Source organism: Melozone crissalis, unplaced genomic scaffold (genome assembly GCF_028551555.1).
Source record: "Melozone crissalis strain CALT ecotype California unplaced genomic scaffold, PUWL_Pcris_2 ptg000014l_1, whole genome shotgun sequence".
NCBI lineage: Eukaryota > Metazoa > Chordata > Aves > Passeriformes > Passerellidae > Melozone > Melozone crissalis.
In genome coordinates, this window is record NW_026535792.1 from 3,291,946 (window position 1) to 3,304,264 (window position 12,319).

Here is a 12,319-nt window from a genome sequence, read left to right on the forward strand (position 1 = left end):
AGGGAGTCAGGTCCCTCAATGCTTGGCAGTGGCTGGGCCTCCCACACCAGTCCAACAAGATAGTTAATCCAGGAGTATTCACCCAGTTTTGAGATTGCATCCCCAAAATTCTTCTTCCATTTTGTTTTAAGGATAACTTAGATGCCTTAGAACAAAACTGTAGCTCTCTGTTTGCCAAACCAGCTATCCTGCAGCTATTCTGCTCCAAATTTACAGAAGAGAAATTAAAACATATGAGCAAGGATCAGCTTTACATACACCAAACCTCTCCATTCCTTTCTCCTTTCCTTCTGCATTTTAATGTACTAAAAAATGAGTTTATGATGGTCAGATGATCCACAGTCTGTTGTAACCTGTGACCTCCAAGGTGTATAATTCAGGATCTGTAACCTCAGTGTTGGGTGAGGTTTTCTAGTGCCTGTCACCTCTTTAAGGAATGGTGAATCAGGGTTTTAGCCTGGGCTCCTGCTAGGCCAGGGAACAAGTGTGCAAGGCCAGAGAACAAGTGTACAAGGCCAGGCTGGACAGGCTTGGAGCACCCTGGGGTAGAGCAAGGTGTCCCTGCCCATGGCAGGGAGTTGGAACTGGGTGAACTTTAAGGTTCCTTCCAACCCAAACCATTCCGTGGTTCTATGGTTAATGAATCTCTCAAGAGCCTTCAGTAGATCCCCCTTCATATCCAAGTTATAGAGTTTTCCCCTGGAGTACACAAAGGGATCAAAGTGTTCTCTGTTCATCTTTCCCATTGCAAATGTCAGGCATTGTCTGATCCACACAAGTGCTTATCTAGCAGGCTGTACAAGTGTCTGCCATGGCAGGCATGGCTGCAGCTGGGAAGCTGCACAGTGCTGGGAAATGAGCTCCTTGGTGAGCTTTGGCCCACCTAGGAGGTTACACAGTGGCCTTTATTTTGAGGCAGACAAGTTGCTTTTAGAGAAATGAACGTGCCATTCTCCAGCTCTGACACATCATGGTAATTGCAGGGGAAGCTGGTCAGAAATGCACCTGTGACGCTGCACAGGCGTTCCCAGTGCACCCCAAACACACAGAGACCCCGGGGGGCTCTGGCTGCTCAGTGCTGCTGTGAGCCCGGGGCTGCCATGGGAGCAGTTGTGCAAATTACAGGCAATTCCACCTGGCTGACCTCTGTCCTTCAGCTCCACGCTGGGCTCTGAATCAGCTATTGCGAATTGGTGTGACCCCTCCGAGGGAGGAAGCAGAGAGCTCCAGCCCCAGTCAGGCGGTGATGCCTGAGAGCAGAGTTAACCCTTTGCTGCCCCTGTGCTTATTCCAAGAGGAATAGCACAAGTGGTTTCTGCTCAGTCTTTCAGGGAGCAGAAATTCATCAAAACACATCTGAAACTCCCATGGAAACATTCTGCGTGTTTAATCTTTATTTTTCAGGCTGGCACACCTACCAACAGAGGCTTTTGCACTGAAATCATGTTTGGGGGGGGAAATGTGATCTCTATCTCATGTATCCATTTCGCTTTTTGTTTTTTAAGCCTTTTGGCTTATTTATTATTAACACATTTTTGTGGGTTTTTATGTAACTGTTATCATCCACATTGTTTTGAGTCAAAACTGGGCTGAGGCTGGAGTGGCACTTGCAAGGAGATTACATTGCTACCAAGAGATTTTTTTTTTTCTGACAAGGGACACTGTCAACTCAGATGTAGCTGGGAATGTGAATTTTGACATAGCACTGTTTTTAGAAATACCAAACCAGCTAGAACTGGCTCCACTGTTTTTCTTAGGTTCAGGTTGTTTTTTAACAAATTTAGGTATTTTCCAATATCTACAAGCTGCAGAACAAGGGGGCAAAGTTGATTGCAAGCCAAAGGAGACAAAGTAGAATTCTTGGCTAATGTGGAAAAAGAGAGGAACCAAAAACAAAGTAAAGAAAAAGTAGCAATTGTAATGATCAAGTGGATTTAATGTTCTCCTTGAGCTTACATATTTGCTGTGTGGTGGTGAGTATAATTCAGCAATTGTAGGTCTCTCTGTGGTCTTGGTCTTGCAAAGAGGCTGCTGGAGTGGCCTTTTGGGCTCTGTGCATGGGAATCAATGGGGCTCTGTTTGCCTTTTCTCTGCAGGGCCATTTGTGAGATGCAGACCATGATAGTGAGCCCTATTATTTAGTAATGTATAGAATATTTACAAGAACGTGGTAATTAGATTGAAAGCTGGTTTATGCTGAAAATAATAGGTTGCATTGTCATTTTCTGTACAACCAGGGACTTTGTCTACGTAGTAATACTAATAAATCTGGAAGAGGATGGGTTGGGTTTTTCTTGAGGCTTGCAGGATAGAAGCCTGGCAATTCTAAAATAAAATTAGCTGATTTTTCTTTTTTTTTTTTTTTTTGAGAAGTAAAGGTAGCAATTAACTTAATTGCTATTCTATAGTTTATAGTTTTCCTCATGTAGATTGTCAGAATTCAGACTATTTTCACATTGCCTGTTTCTATGAAGCTGAAGTGTCTTATTTCACTACTTCTGTATGTTGCAAAAATACATTTTTCTCTTTATTTTCAGTGGAAATACTTTTTATTTAAGAGAGGGAGAGAACGAGAGAGAAGCAGAGTTCCTGCCTGGGCAGCACAGCCCAATTTACAATTATTGGAATGCTTCAGAAATTTTTGTACGTGTTTCAGTTTGGAAGATGGTCAAAACACATTCTGGTGCAGTGGTTTAAAGAAAAATAAAAAGAGAGAAGGGAACCAAAATAAAATTATAAAAATACAATGTGGAAATTTCAGAATATAAACATAATAAACTCTTAACAATAGTAGAGAGAGCCTATTAAGAATTAAACACTTGAGCTTGGCAAGTTTTCATTTCTTATTAAGACAAGGGAAAGGAGAAAGAATCAGTGTAGCCTTGTGATGTGGCATCTACAGCTAAAGTCTAAACTTTACAAAATTAGCCAGAATAGGACTGAGTATCAGCCTGAAAATCGTGTGTAACAAGCTTGAAGGGCATTCAGACTTCTCCCACTGGCTGCTGGGAGCTTCCCATCTGCAAAACACTTCAAGAGAAACTCCTTAATTTTCACAACCACATCTGAATGGTGTGTGTACAAATCTATATTTATTTTTTGCCTCTAGCTTCTCTTTCCCCATGGCCAAGAAACGCAATCCATGATTTCATTCTTTTAATTTTTCTATTTTTTGTTTTTAGTGGACAATTCTGCCTGTTGTTCAAAACAAATCAATATTTTTTAAATCTGACACTCAGGTGTTAAGGCCTGAGGAGCAGACTGGGAACTGTTGAGTGAACATTACTCCTAAGAACAGCTCTTTTGGACATTGGTAACAAGTCACAGTACAAAATTCCAGTCATTTAATTCAAAGACTCTGCTCCAGTGCTTTATTCCATGGGCCTCTACTTCTAGGTTTGACCATATAAACACACTTCTGTGATTTTTCCAAGTGATGAGACACATTTGTGTTGTGTTCTCTCATTTAAGGTGCTAAAACCTGAGCTCAGCAAAGCTGAAGAGCTCACCCAAGTGAGAGTTGTGTATTGGTAGGGAAGTACATCAAACTTGTCCTTTCCTCCTTGGATTTTTCCATGTCTGTGAATCCCTGGAGCTGGTGATGTGAGTGCCGTAAAGGCACTGGAGAGATTTGTATTCAGCATAATGTTTGGCCATAAAATTAGCTTGTGGTCTTATGAATGCTCTCTTTCCAATCTCTTTCTTTTGACTATTAATTTAATTCCAGGTAGATTAAAATAATTAAATAAAACTGGTGCATTGCAAAGAAATATTTTAGACTGTGAAGGTTTTTAGTTTTCCTTGAGAGCACCTGAAACAGCTGAAAGCAGAGACAGTGTTTTCCTGTTTCATTGTTTGCTTCCCAAAAAAAACCCAGAATGTGTTTCTATTCCTTTGTGCCTTCCTTGCAGTCTGGGAGTCTTCCCCTGCTTGTCTGGCACTATCTTGGAATGTCAGCTCTAGACACAGGTCAGCAGTTTGGCCACCGAGACATGGATCTGAGTTTCACAATTATCTTGTCTGGGTTAGCGTGGCTCCTTTCCAAAAGTGCCTTCCAGTTCTACAGGATTTGAGTTTGGAACACTTCTCATCTCATTTTCAGCAGCAAGAAGCTCCATCAAACAGTGCTGCTCACCTCCCTTGTGATTGCTGTGGGTTTTTAGGCACCCAAAATTAAAGACAGTGACGGTGTAGAAATTGGGGGCATTGTTTTTGTCACCTTGTGTAAAGAGTTGCTGCTCAGAAGAATCGGGAGGCTTTGAGAACATTTGCACTGTGCTTTGGACAGGAAAGCAAGAGTAAATTGTGTGTTTATTTTACCTAATGGATGTTAATTAGAATCCCATTCATAAGCACATTTTCTCTCCTGGTTAGCAATGTGCTGGCAAAATAAGAGAGTTCTGATACTTCATGGAAAGCCAGCCTATTTAGAAGCAAGCCTGTGTGTTAGGAGGTCTCTTACTCCTCTCCCTTAGGGATATTTACTTTTCCTAAGTTCTTATTCATAGTCCCCTCATTTTGACAGAAAAATTGGTTTCTGGTGGTTTAATTCTGCTGCTAGAAAGAAGAGGCTCCTCTTTCCAGTCTGCAGCAGAAACAAATTCATCTCCAGGAGAAATAAGTGTTTCTTTCCTTGGATGCAGACAAGGTAAAGGAGTGAATGTGCAGGGAATGAACAAGCTTCTGTAGAGTTGCTCCATTGTGGGAAGGACATCTTTATTCATTGGATTCTCTTTATACTTTGGAGCTTTGGAAGGTCCCCTTGCAGGTAATAATCTGAGGGTTTGAGTTGAGGGAGCCTTGTGAGCCCGTGTGAGGTCATGGGGCAGGATCACACAGATTTTGGCAGCAGTGCTGATGCAATAGCTACCCCAGGAGGAGCTCCAGACTCGCTGCCTGTGGACCAGGAGCTGGCTGGAGTGACTTTCCCATTCCTCATTTCCAGCTGCAGCACTGAGCTAAGGAACCTCAAACAGATCCCTGCACTGAGCCATGCCTGAGCTCTGCAGGCTGGGAGTCTGTGTGGGGATGGAGTCCCAGGGAAGGGAACACCATCCTGGGAAAGTGTGAGAAGCTGGGAAAGGTGGGAAGGGCCAGAGCCAGAGCCTGGCTTCAGCTGGAGCAGGCAGTGACACAGGAGCCTGTGGCTGTGACACTGAGCAGAGAGCTCTGAGCAGCTCTGCTTCAGCTCATCTCCCAGCAGACTTTCAGCAAGACATTTAATCCCTTTCTGTTCCTCATCTTTCCACCTAGAACAGAGTGATAAAACTTCCTTTATCCCCAAGCTCCCAGGCGTCTGTTTAGATGGTGAGATCTTTGGGGCAGAGAAAACACCTGGCACAGTGAGGCCCCTTTGTCCAATGGATGCCATTGTAATCCCTGTAATCAGAAGCACCGCTCACCTGCCAGCACATCTCTCCCAGCCTGGGAGTTTCCAGAGCCTGACCTCTCCCAGGACTGCTTCCTAACAGCTGTGCAGACAAGCTTTCCTATCTCCCAGGAGTTTCTGAATGCCTAAAATTTGTACTTTCATAGCAATTTCCTTTTATTTCAGTTTCTAATTTTTTTTTCTATATAAATTCCTTAACAGTTCAGTTAAAAAAGCATTTCTTTCTTTTTTTAAAAGTAATTTCAAATTTTTATTGAAACACTACTTCTCAACAGCCATCTCGCTTTTTAAAAAATTATTTTTGTCTTGGAAATATCTCAAACTGGGAGCTGATCCAAAGATGACCTTTCCCCACAGACAGTTTCAACAAATCAATATTTTTCCAGTGCGAAATATCTGTCATTGGAAAATCCTCCCTGGCACTTCTTGAACGCTGTAGGGAATGCTCTGCAGGCAGGGACCTGCCATCTGAAAGCTGGTTGCTGAATGCAGAATTAGCACTAATTCAGTTCTTTTGATGGCTTCTTCTGTATCAGTATAAGCTCTGAGCTGCCACTCACATACAACAACCTCCTGTCAAGTCCTGCCATTTCTCACTTGGATATTTCCCCACAAAGCTGGCTGTTTAACCATTAAAAAGTCACTGACTGCTTTGCTGTTTAATGGGGAGTTTTGTTTGGGTTCCTATTGTGGCTGAGGAGGATACATGATCTCTTTTGAACAGAGCTATTAACATGATAAAGCATCTTGGGAACATACAATCCCAAAGCTGATGGTTTCATCTTTGCTGGGGTATCTGAACACTCTTAAATGCAGGGGACTGGGCTAACGAGGGCCTGGCCTTTGCAGTGGTGTGGCACCAAAACACAGAGCTCAGCACCATTACCAGATTTTTCTGTAACTGTTTCCTGAAATATGCTTTGCATTTAGGATTCTGAATCAAACACAGGGATGCTATAAAAATCCAATGTTTTCCATACCTCGAAGGCGGGAGATTTCAGAAAGATTGGTGTTGCTGAGAGAGGTATTTCCTTTATTTATCTCCCTACAATTATGTGTGTGTATACATGAATATGTGGGCATAGACACACACATAGATATGCACACACCACACCCACATGTATGTGAATATTTGCACCCTCTGTACCCTGCTCTGGGCTGTTTTGCAGGTACAAACACACATTTTTGAGGTGATCTCTGCCCATTGCTTCCCCATGCCATGGCTCATACTTGGATGTGTGACCTGACTTTATCACCTTCCATGTTCTTGTGGGCTATGGAGGGATTCTAGTTACCAACCAAAATTGTAAAAAAAAGCTGTTTCATTTTTATGACTTTGTTTCGACCACCACCCACTCTGTCTTCCCAGTTTTGCATCCAAGAGCAGAAATTAACTCTAAATTACATGCAGTTATGATCCAGGGACCTGAAGCTGAACAAACACTGGTCTTGCGTAATGCACAGATATTTAGCAATGGTGCTCATATATGTCTAGAACAACTTCTTCTGGGATGTAGTGAATTCCATCACATCTTCAGCCAGGATGCTCCTCTGACAGAAAGCAGAAGCAGAGGGTTTCCTTCTGGGGGCAAAATTTCTGTCTGGGTCATTCAGGAGATCTGGCTGGAGTGTTTCTCCTCACATTCTGCTCTGAAGCTTTGTGGTTATTTGCAAGAGAGGGGCTGAAGATTGGAAAAGTGGAAATACTTGCTGTCTGCATCTTTTCATTTCCAAAGCTTCCCTTCATTTTACTTACCAACATTGTCCCCAGCCACAGTATGGAAGGAGGTTTTGCTGGTAGTGCCTTGACACTGTGGTTTATTGCCTAGATTTGTGTTCTTTCTGTAATGCTTATGGATGGTTAATTGATGAACTTCTTGATTTTAGTCCTCTCCAGAAGGCAGGGGGTGGAGAATCTGGGAGTTGAGGTGGAACAATGAATTTCTCAGTAAGCTCTGAAATCTCTGCCTTGTCAATGCTTCTGCCTCTCTATACCTGTCAATAAAACTGTGTGTGATGTCCTCATGGCTAATTGGTGCTTAAGTGCTTTCAGAGCTGTGGGTAAACCACTAATTAGTCACAGTCATTTAGTCAAAATTACCAAAGACTGATATTTTCCCATATGCTCTATTTGTTCAGAGAAAATCTCTTGAAAATTCATTGATTTAGGTTTCCCTGGAGTATTTGCTGTTGTTTGGTTGTTTGTTTGACAATGACTTTCTGCATTGTGGTTAATACAGATGCTGAATTGTGCTGTCTGCTCCCAGTTTTTGTGAATGTTCTTTGGGTTTAAATAGTGAAAATTCTCTTTCCAGAAAGAAATGTGGAAATGGAGCAGGATGCAGATACTGCTGTGATAACTGTTTTGTTTCAGTATGATCTACATCATCTCTGGGACTGGGATTTATCTCATCTGCACCCTCTCTTGTACAGATATATTTTATAGAGACATGATGTGTTTTATAGAGACATACCAACATGCCTGTACACAAAACACACATGCACCCACAGTCTCTTACATTACATTGGGGAAGAACCATGAGGCTGAGGCGTGTTGACTCAACTGTTTAATGAGGTGCAATAAATCTTGACAAGACCAGCTGGCACTAGAGTCAGGTTTCTCATCTTTTTACCATTACATTGAAATGTGAACAATAGTGGAAAGAAATGTAATTCTTCTTTGTTGTTCTTCTGGTACTCAGCTATGTTGCACTGTATTGGAATCGTCCTCTTCCATGGAATGCAAAGCATGGTGGATGCTGTGGAAAATGTTACTGATGCAAAGGTCCCTTTTCCTGGTGCTTTTTCTTAAATTCTGAAGATGCTTTGATCTGGCAGGTCACAGTTATGGTCAGCCCTGAGATCCCTGCAGCACACACTGGCTGAGCAGAGCAGCAGCACTGGGGAATGTTCCTAGAATATTCCCAGTCTTTGACCCTGCCTGTCACCAAGCTCCTCCTTTGCTGTACAGCACACCATGACATCCTTTCCTCTTTCTCATTCCACCTTCTTCCCAGGGGCATTGCTGGCTGATTATTGCTACCACCAGCTGCAGTTACTTCAGTATATTTTTTTAAAAATAGCAGTAATTAAGTATCTTGGACATCTAAGCATTTGGCATGGTCCAAAGCACCCAACGTGGCCTCCCATATAGGATTCCTTTCTAATGGACCAGATTTATTCTTGTGAAAAGAAATCTGTTCAAATAGCACACCTTTTGTTTGGGGTAGGTTTTGTTCCTGTCAGTGGCATCCATCAATCTCTTTCATGTTTCCAGCCTCACCACTTAATGCCAATCAACCCTTAAAAAATAATTGCTCCCATACCAACTGGATGCCTCTGGATTCACTTGAGAAAGACTGCCTGAGCTTTGAAGTGTATCCCATAATGATGGCTGGCATTTCCAAAAGTAATAACTGCACCTCCTTTCTTTGTGATTACAGCATTTGATGTGTGCTGGGCTCTGGTGCCTGGTGGAAGGAGACACATCCTGTAAGACAAAGTTGGATCCCCCTCTGGATGGCACCGAATGTGGCGCAGACAAGGTAATCAGGATGCTCAGCAGCAGTCACTTCTTGTTTCCCAGCATTGGGAAAAGTGCTTCTAGGATGTTCAGTATTTACCATAAACCCATTGCTGGTCGTGTTCTGGGTTGTATTTGAGGTAGAAAGTGTGCAGAGCATTTAGTCTGACATTTGGGGAGGTGCAGAAGATGGGGAAAGAAAAAGAGGCTACTTTATAGTTTCTACAAGTAGCTCAAATTCAGTGATGTTCTGTTCTTTTTGAGGTATAATTGGCTGTATTTGTTTATGTATGTGTTTTTTGGAACTTGACTGGTTTGGTAACTCTCAGCCCCTTATTTACTGGTTTTGGACTCTAATTTATTTTTTTTAATCTATGGTATAGTTGTGAAGGTAAGAAAGGGTAAAAATAAGAAGCTGGCTGCTGAAATCAAGGATAAAGATAAACAATGACAAGAAAAACTGGGTCCTGGAAACCGTGACAAGGAAACTGAAAAAAAAAAGGTTTTTATGCCCATGTTTTTCCAACTGGAGGAGTCCTGATGACTCTTTCATAAGGTTTCTTAGCTGTGCTCACTGTGTCACATCCTGGACAGGCCAAGTTTGCTGCTTGGTCAGGAGCCAGCACAACCTATTAGAATCAGAGGGGTTTGGGGCTTTAGCCAAGTTAAGTCCAAAATACTTCAATCATTTTGTACATACTGGGAGCAGTGCTGATGAAGGCATTGCTTTGGGGTATAATTTCTTGGACTCAGTTGCTGTGAATCGTGGGGCTTTAAGTCTTAGTACTTAGATAATTATCTGCTTTATAAAGTAAGGGGCTCAATTCTGTGATTGTTTATTTAATGACAGAACCCCCTTCAGGGGCTTGCTGAGAGTGACATTTAAACTTTTACATTTCACCTCCTCCCTTCCTCCTTCCCCTACTGCCATCTCACCAAAGCCTCGAATCCCTAGAAACTTAAATGCGGACTTGTTGCAATCCCTCAGCCACCTGTGCAAGGTGAGGGCTCCCTCCCAGGCTGTGCTAACGTGGTGTCCTTGCAGTGGTGCCGAGCTGGGGAGTGTGTCAGTAAAACCCCCATCCCTGAGCACGTGGACGGTGACTGGAGCGTGTGGAGCCCCTGGAGCATGTGCAGCCGGACGTGCGGAACAGGCGTGCGCTTCAGGCAGCGGAAATGTGACAACCCCCCGTGAGTGCTCACACCATCCTGCCTCCTCCTGCCGTGCTGGCAGCCTTCTCCCTCCTGGGCAGCCCTTGCTGCAGGAGTACAGGGGAGAAATGGGCAGCAGAGCTGGGCAGAAGCCCTGAGAAATTTCTCATTCACAAGCTGTGATGACCAGGTTGGAATCCTGGAGTGGCTTGAAGTGGTTTTTGGAAGTGGCCTGAAGGGTCACCTTTGGAAGTTTCCCGCTGCAGTGATTCAAAGGTGGATACAGTTGAATTAGATACATGTAGTTTGGCAGAAAAACTGATGCTGTGTTTCCCCTCCAGCACCACAGTGAATGAGGAGAGGCTGATCTGGGTCTACCAACCAAAGTGAGCCAATGTGCCTTAGAGATCAGTGCTTACTCTGGGCTTGGGGAGCAGGGCATTGGCTGACAATGATCAGTGTCCCTGAGCTGTGTTGGCAAAGCCCCTTGAGATGCTCTGTAGGTCAGGATGTGCTGCATAAGAACAGGAAGGTTTTCATGCATGCAGAGAGCCGTGGGTGCTGTTTAGCTCCTGCACAGTGACTACAAACAAGTCCATGCTCTCTGCATGGGCTTGGATTTTTTCTGATTCAGGATGAAATGTAGGTGTTGTCCTTCATCCCCCAGGTCAGTTGAGGCCCATCTGGAAGTCTCTTCATTGTTTTGGGGTCTTGAAGAGGTCACAATGGTGCCATTTAACTGGCCACCCAATTGTGTTTATTATAACTTCACAGCCTTGGGAGCAGCCCTCCAAGTGCAGTTTCTCTGACTTTATTCAGATTTTATGTTTTCTTCTACACACAAAGTACCCAAAGCTTTTCTTTTTAAATTGGGGCAGAAATTCTGCATAGCAACACAGTCACTTCAAAGACATGCCTAGATGATGGATAGGCTCACAATTGCTGCTGTTGACCTGTAATCATGTGAAAAGGATATTTTTGTTTATTGCTCTCCTTATCTGAGCTGCAGTTGCATGTCTTTAATATCCAGGTTTGATTTTTACCAGCTCATTTTCCTGAAGAGGGGACTGAGCTGGTTTCTTTGCTGTCAGCTACAGTGCTGACCAAACCTAAATCCATTCATCGTCGTTCATTAAATTACAGGAAATGCTCCTTCCAACACTGCACACTGATTTTAAAATTCTCTCGCTCATATACATTCTTGGCTGGAGATACACACGTGATCTTCTCTTGCTTCAAATTCCTGGCCTCAGCCCACTTCTGCAGCTGGTTTATTCACTGTCCAGAAATACTGGCTAAGGGATTTATCTTTTATTTTGTATATATTTGGTCTTGGGATTTTTTTTACAGGAATCTCTGCTCCTGCCAGCTGACTCTTGAGCCTGTGGGACTATCAGTATTTTTAAACCAGTTGCTTCACTGTTTGATTTGGTTTTTCCTCTCTGTAATTTCTTTGAACATTTACATGCATTGCCTCCCCATGGTTGTAAGGAATGTGTCATAAGCCAGTTTGCACGTGCAGACTTTTGGGTTATACTGCCTTGTGTTCCTGTCTAGGCTTTGGACTGAGGAGAAAACCTTGGCTTAAACAGAACATCTCTTCTCCAGTCCCCTCTTGTCATGTAAAAGGGTCACAGCAGCATAAATGGACTTTGATTTCTTCAGTTCCCTTAGTTGGTGGATTCTCTTGCCATAAATACAGTGAAGGGTGGCTGCCTACCAGAATATCTCACACAGTCACTGTTTCAGACATGGCCAGGAGGGGCTTGGATTGCACTGTTTATTGGAAATCCCAGGTTTGAGCTCATAAATACAAGGCTTGGGACCTGGAATTCCAGATTCCATGCTTACCTGTGTTTTTTTATTTGTATTTTGTTTTATTTTGCAAAGAAAACACAGGCTCTTGCTGACAGTTTGAGTTTTCCTTCTTCTCTGGGGATTCATAAATAAAAACAGCTAAGTTTTGCAGGTGCTTAATTCTGATGTTGCATTAGTGGCCTTTCCTGTATGTTTAAAAAACAAATGTGTGGAATGGATTTCATGGATGGAGGTTATCTGCAGCACAGGTTTGTTTCTGGATACCATGCCTACAGTGCAGGTTATAGCTGCTTCTGTGGCACTTGAATTGCAAGGAGGTCACGTGCTGGTGGGATGTTTGCTGTGTCTCCATCCTCAGGAGTGTTTGAGGCAGGGGGCAAAGCAAGGGTGGGAGGGGGAAGATGGAACATTCCAGGTGTCTGGTGCTGACCCTGCTT

At 43.2% G+C, this 12,319-nt stretch overlaps 1 protein-coding gene across 1 annotated transcript in view; it reads left to right on the forward strand.

Annotated features, from left to right (window-relative positions):
* The window catches only part of ADAMTS17 (ADAM metallopeptidase with thrombospondin type 1 motif 17), a 153,187-nt gene that overhangs the window by 80,063 nt on the left and 60,805 nt on the right, over positions 1-12,319 (forward strand). Inside the window, exons 11-12 of the mRNA XM_054272652.1 lie at positions 8,833-8,934; positions 9,958-10,103. Coding sequence (XP_054128627.1) covers positions 8,833-8,934; positions 9,958-10,103 — 248 coding nt within the window. The remainder of the gene's footprint in view (positions 1-8,832; positions 8,935-9,957; positions 10,104-12,319) is intronic.